Source organism: Charadrius vociferus, unplaced genomic scaffold (assembly GCF_000708025.1).
Source record: "Charadrius vociferus isolate BGI_N301 unplaced genomic scaffold, ASM70802v2 scaffold172, whole genome shotgun sequence".
Classification (NCBI taxonomy): Eukaryota; Metazoa; Chordata; class Aves; order Charadriiformes; family Charadriidae; genus Charadrius; species Charadrius vociferus.
In genome coordinates, this window is record NW_009647217.1 from 937,111 (window position 1) to 942,223 (window position 5,113).

The window sequence follows — 5,113 nt, forward strand, 5'->3', positions numbered from 1 at the left end:
GGGGCGCATCTGCCCCGCCAGACCCGGTCCCTGCCCCCCGACCTGCGCTTTGGTGACTTTGTGCAGGAAGCCAGAGGTGAGACCCTGCGGTGCTGGGGCAGGGGGCCACGGGGGGCCACAGGTCCTGTCTAGGTGGGGGCCAGATATTCCCAGTGTCACCCCTTTCCTCCCCTACAGCTTCCCCCAAGGACGTGGGAGCCGGTGGCAGGGGAGAGGAGAACTCCCTGCCGGGGCTGGAGAACTCCCTGGTCCTCAGCAAGCTCGGTGAGTTGGCACAGGTGGGCGAGGGGATGCCGACCTCTGTGGCCACTGCAAAAGGTGATAGCAATGAGCTGTCTTTGTCCTGCAGGTTTTGTCCAGCTCCCGCTGTCTGGGCGCATCTACAAAGTGCCGAGCGCGAGCAGCGATGAGATCTGGCTGTGAGAGGCGACGCAGTGCCTGGCACCAGGTACACACCAGCCTCTGGAGAGGCACAGCCGAGGGTGCTGGGGAGGCTGTCCTGGGTGGCGAGCGCTGACCAGCCCCCGGCTAGATGTTAAGCTACACGCTGCAGGTCGCGGTAGCTGTGCTGTTAGCCAAAGCACGTTTTTATGTAGCCCGTGCACTTGACAAATAGACTATTATAATGAAAATGCATCAAAGCTGTTTGCAGCCCTGCTCTGCCAAGCTGCTAGCGCTGCGATTCCTCCCGGGGCGAGGCCCAGCACCAGCCTTGCTTTAGCAGGTTCGTCGCCAGCGTGCAGCATCGTCCTCACCGCCCCTGTCAGGGCTGCGGCAGGTGGGCAGCGTGGCAGGGGCTGGAGAGAGTCATCCCAACAGCAATAAACTGAACTCAAGCGTCCGCGTTGTGCCACGCTGGTTATTTCTCCTTGGCAGCAGCTGAGGGGCTCGAGAATAGAAAAAGGGGCTCAACACTACGGGGGAGAGGAGATCGGAGATCCCCAGATCAGACCTTGGAACACACTGGGCAGATCTGAGTGTGGTGTCTGAGCACAGAATTTATTCCCACCTGCTTCAGCACTTGTAGGCTGCGCTCAAGCAGCCTCTGCCCTGCAGCGCCTGTGGCACAGGGAGCCTGTCGTTGGCAAGAGCTGGTATAATGGTGAGCTGCTTGGGGACAAGTCACAAATGGGGCCGTTAGGCAGCTTCTGCAATAAATGTGATGAGTGCAGTCCTACTCTGTGAATGCAGAACAGCTCGGCAGTACCTAGAAAACCAGGGAGGCTTCTGAAACGACGCACGTTGCTTCACAGGCTGCTTGGGTCAGATCTCCACGTCCAGTGGCAGACGTCGATCCAGGAGATGAAGCTTCAAGTAAAACTTAACGCTTCCCCGTCTGCCGCTTGCAAAGGAGGGTCGGATGGCGGGCTCTGGCCCTTCTTCCCGTCAGCCAGGGGCTTGAAATGCTGCGGGGGAAAGAATGCGTTAGCACAAACATTCAGCTTTCGTAACTGGAGTCTGAAAACGCAAGCCGCTTCTGCTCCACATGAGCTGCATGCTCAGCAGTCGCCCTGGCTTTGGTGGGAAAAGCATTGTGGGCTTCTGCTGGGCTGCTCAAAAACACAGCAGCCCAGCCCTGCAGCACAGCAGAGGTTCCTTGTGTAACATGGAGGTATACCAGGGGAACGAGAAGCTTAGAAAATGTTCTTTGGAGCCCTTTCTCCTACCAGCCCTTCACAAACACCCACGGCACAGGAAAGCCAAATGTAAGGCGAGCAGCTGTGTGATGCTTCCAGCTGGGTGAGCAGTGCCTGGCTGGAGCTGCATACCTGCGAGTTCTTGAACTCCGAGTAGAGGGAGAAGAGGACGTGCAGGGGCTGGATCCGACTCTTGTACACGGGGATGTCCAGAACGGCTACGAGCGAGAGCAGAGGTGCGTGAGAGCCGGTGGGCTGCACCGCCCTGCGCAGGGGGCTGTGAGGAAAGGCTGAGCATCCCACTGCCCACGATCACTGGGGCCTTCGCTCAGCAAAGACCGCAGGCGCCGGCCGTGCCAGAGTTCCGCTTCCTACTGGAGGCAGCGGAGAATGATCTGGACTACCCGGGGCTGAGCCTGCACCTAGAGGTCTCTCAATTAAAGGGAGACAGTGCCAGGCCAGCAGCCGGCTTGCATCTTCAGCGCAGGCTCCCCAGCTTACCGCATATCATGTCAATGTATTCGGCCAGGTCGCAGTCCATCTCTGCAGTCGGGAGCCCCACCTGGAACAGAGGGAGCTGTCAGCTCTGCTCCTCTATGGCACGAGCCCGAGAGCACGCGCTGATCTCCGGCTGAGCGCAGAGGCCAGCCGGGCAGCAGCTGGGAATTCAGGCCTTCGGCTGCTGCCCCGTCTTCTGGCAAGGGAGAAACGGTCAGTAGGAACGAACCCGAACGGGCCAGGCTGTGGGCAAAGAGCTCAAAAGGGAGCAGGAACCCAGCTTCCGTGGAAGATGGTTTCTAACATCACATGCAGAGCTAGCTACTTATTGCTTGCACGACATACCTTTCCTAAGAGCTCCTCAAATTCTGGGGACCACTCCTGCATCAGCGTCTCAATGTCAGGCATTGGCCTGCGAGGGGGAAGAAACAAACATAAACTTTCGGATCACACCCAACCGAAACGGCTTCCTGCTGCCAGACCACTGTAAACGGGACAACTTCTGCTCGAACTGGCTGAGAGAGATCTGTGCCTCCGCTGGGGGTCAACATGGGCACTTCTATTCAGCACAACAAGCCGAAGCTCGCTGAGGTGCCAGTTCTGCCTGCTAGCCGTTAGACGAAGTCAAGATACGTAGGGAGCACAGAGTGAAACCCAGCGTCCTGCACACACACATGGTGCCACTACCCTGGAAATCAGCACATCTTCTCATTCGCAGAGATATTTTGACAGTTTTACTCGGCGCCCCCGGGCTTTGCTGCCAGCCCCCCACTGGGCTGAGCTCACGCTGTACGAGCGTGGGAAGCAGAGTGGGAGTCACGGCTCACCTGCTGTAATGGACAGTGGCGGGAGGTTTGCAGCGGTGCAGTTCGCTGATACTTTCGATCCAGCTCTCAATGGCTTTGGGGTTCTTCTCTGCATTCTCCAAACTCTTCACTTTTATCTGCTGCTAAAAACAGAAATATAAACCTGGAGGCACTTTATGGTGTTTGGGGGCGTTTTTGCAAAGCCTGTGTTCGCTCCCAATTAACCGTGCGTTTTCTCTCTCCTAGCTGCACAAAACCAACTGATTTCTGCAGGCAGAAGAGCAGCTGGCAAACCAACCACCGAGTAAAACCAGGTATTGATAACCGAAACAGAGCTTCATCTGAATGAAATGTACGCAAAGTCTCTACCAAGACTTGCCTGAAGCAAGGCTTAGATCCATTGTAGTTTAAAGCTCTAGGTTAAAGAAAAAGATTATTTTTTTCTGCTTTTAAGGCCAAGTTATCAGTTGCGACGCAGCACTGCGGTCACACAGACAAAAGTAAGAGGTAAATGCCATGGTTTCGCTGCAGCCAGCGTGCAGCCAGTGCCGCCTCCTTCTCTGCGACTCACTGCGATGTTGTGCTGCTTGGAGCTCTCTGTCAGCCAAAGGGAGAGCACGGTGGGATCCGACTGCTTGGTTGACGGCTCGTCCAGGACCAGCAGGCCAAGGTTATCAGGCTTGCCGTCAGGACGGGGAACCTGCAGATAAACAGAGACCCTGTTTCCTACAGGAGTCCCAAGAGGGGGAAGTTGGGGCGGTTTAAAAGTCAGTCCCTGAAAGGCGTGGGTAGGTGGGCTCTCTTGAACAGGCCTTGTTAGCACAGCACTACCTGAGAAGCACAAGGTGTTGGGCAAGGGAAATGCAGCCTTCGCCCCAAATCATGGATGTGCTGTTTGAGAGGTGGCTGAAGCGAGGCTGGTGTACCAGGTCTCCAGAACGTTATCTCTGACAGCGCAGGGCAAGGGCGCGCGCTGCTGCAGGGACGGATGGCCTCGGGTGCCCCTCTCGCAGCAATGCCCCGGCTCGTGCGGCAGGAGGTACAGAGGAACCCGAAGCAACTCTACCTTAAGGAACGCGTCAATGTCTCCAACTGCTGGAATAAAGTCTGGAATAAAAGGCTGCAGTTTGTGCTCGATCTCTATTGTTTTGGGCGTGTACCTAGAAAAAACCACCACCATGGGTAACTATGACTTGTCCTGCCAACGTTGCCACACTAATTGGCACAAAGGAGAGCAAGAGTGGGCTAAAACCCCTTCCACTCACCTCTTGATGTATTCAAAGAGTTCTTTGATTTCAGAAGATACTGGCAGGTAGTCATAATCTGCTAGATTGAAGTCACTAAAGAAAGGAAGAGGAACACAGGTAAAGATTAACGAGTGGTAGGTACAAGCGGGGAAGCGGGACCCGGCTGTGCAAGACACTCATGAAGGAAGCTGAAACAGAAGGTGGTCTGTCTTGCACATGAAAACCAGTATCGTGCCCTGTTTTGTCTTGGCCTCCAGCCAGAAAAAACATTTGCGTGAGGTACACTTGCTAGTGATTAGAGACTTGTGTAGGGGATGTCCAAAGGTGGGTAAGGGATCCCTGCAAAGGCAGTCGTTAGGACAATGACTAGGGGGTTTAGTCATGGTTTGGGAGCTGAAAGCAGTGGAAAAGGAGGAGGATTATCAGGAGATGAATGATGTGTTTGACGCGTTCCTCCTCTTTCTTGGGCACCAACTGACAGCCGAGACGGGAGGCTGGCCAACACCTTTGCCTCGCACCGCAGGGTCGCTCCCAGCTGGGCCTCCCCTCGGGACAGCAAAGAGGGCACGGGGACGGTGCAGGGAGCCCCCCGGGGTGGCTGCAGTTCCTCATACGACGGAACCTCTTTCTCCTGGGCCACCCGGGGATGAGGAGGGAAGGAGCTGCTTCTCCCGGTGCCCAGGGCCATGCTCGCCCTCGTGGGACAGCAAGCACACCAGCAGAGCCGAACAAGCCTCTACAGCACCCGCCCAGCACCGGACGCCAGCTGCTTGGCCGGTATCATCAATTACCCCTCCAGCGCAGCCCCCTGCTCCTCCGAGTCGTCCTCCGAGTCGGTTTCAGAAGAATCCTCTTCCTCCTCTTCCGAGTCGTCGTCGTCGTCGTCCTCGTCCTCGTCCTCGCTGAGGGCGGCCGGGGGGGCCGG

The 5,113-nt window shown here is 56.5% G+C and overlaps 2 protein-coding genes across 2 annotated transcripts in view; one reads left to right on the plus strand and one right to left on the minus strand.

The window, feature by feature from the left end:
- TMEM25 (transmembrane protein 25) overlaps positions 1 to 423 on the plus strand; it is a 2,334-nt gene extending 1,911 nt beyond the window's left edge. The window contains 3 exon segments of the mRNA XM_009895929.1: positions 22 to 76; positions 178 to 264; positions 350 to 423. Of these exon segments, the coding sequence (XP_009894231.1) occupies positions 22 to 76; positions 178 to 264; positions 350 to 423 (216 nt within the window).
- Positions 1 to 5,113, minus strand: part of IFT46 (intraflagellar transport 46) — a 9,798-nt gene that overhangs the window by 3,119 nt on the left and 1,566 nt on the right. Inside the window, exons 2-10 of the mRNA XM_009895941.1 lie at positions 4,980 to 5,090; positions 4,207 to 4,281; positions 4,008 to 4,101; positions 3,513 to 3,641; positions 2,963 to 3,084; positions 2,481 to 2,547; positions 2,139 to 2,199; positions 1,770 to 1,855; positions 1,366 to 1,406 (exon numbers count right to left, since the gene is read on the minus strand). Of these exons, the coding sequence (XP_009894243.1) occupies positions 1,366 to 1,406; positions 1,770 to 1,855; positions 2,139 to 2,199; positions 2,481 to 2,547; positions 2,963 to 3,084; positions 3,513 to 3,641; positions 4,008 to 4,101; positions 4,207 to 4,281; positions 4,980 to 5,090 (786 nt within the window). The remainder of the gene's footprint in view (positions 1 to 1,365; positions 1,407 to 1,769; positions 1,856 to 2,138; positions 2,200 to 2,480; positions 2,548 to 2,962; positions 3,085 to 3,512; positions 3,642 to 4,007; positions 4,102 to 4,206; positions 4,282 to 4,979; positions 5,091 to 5,113) is intronic.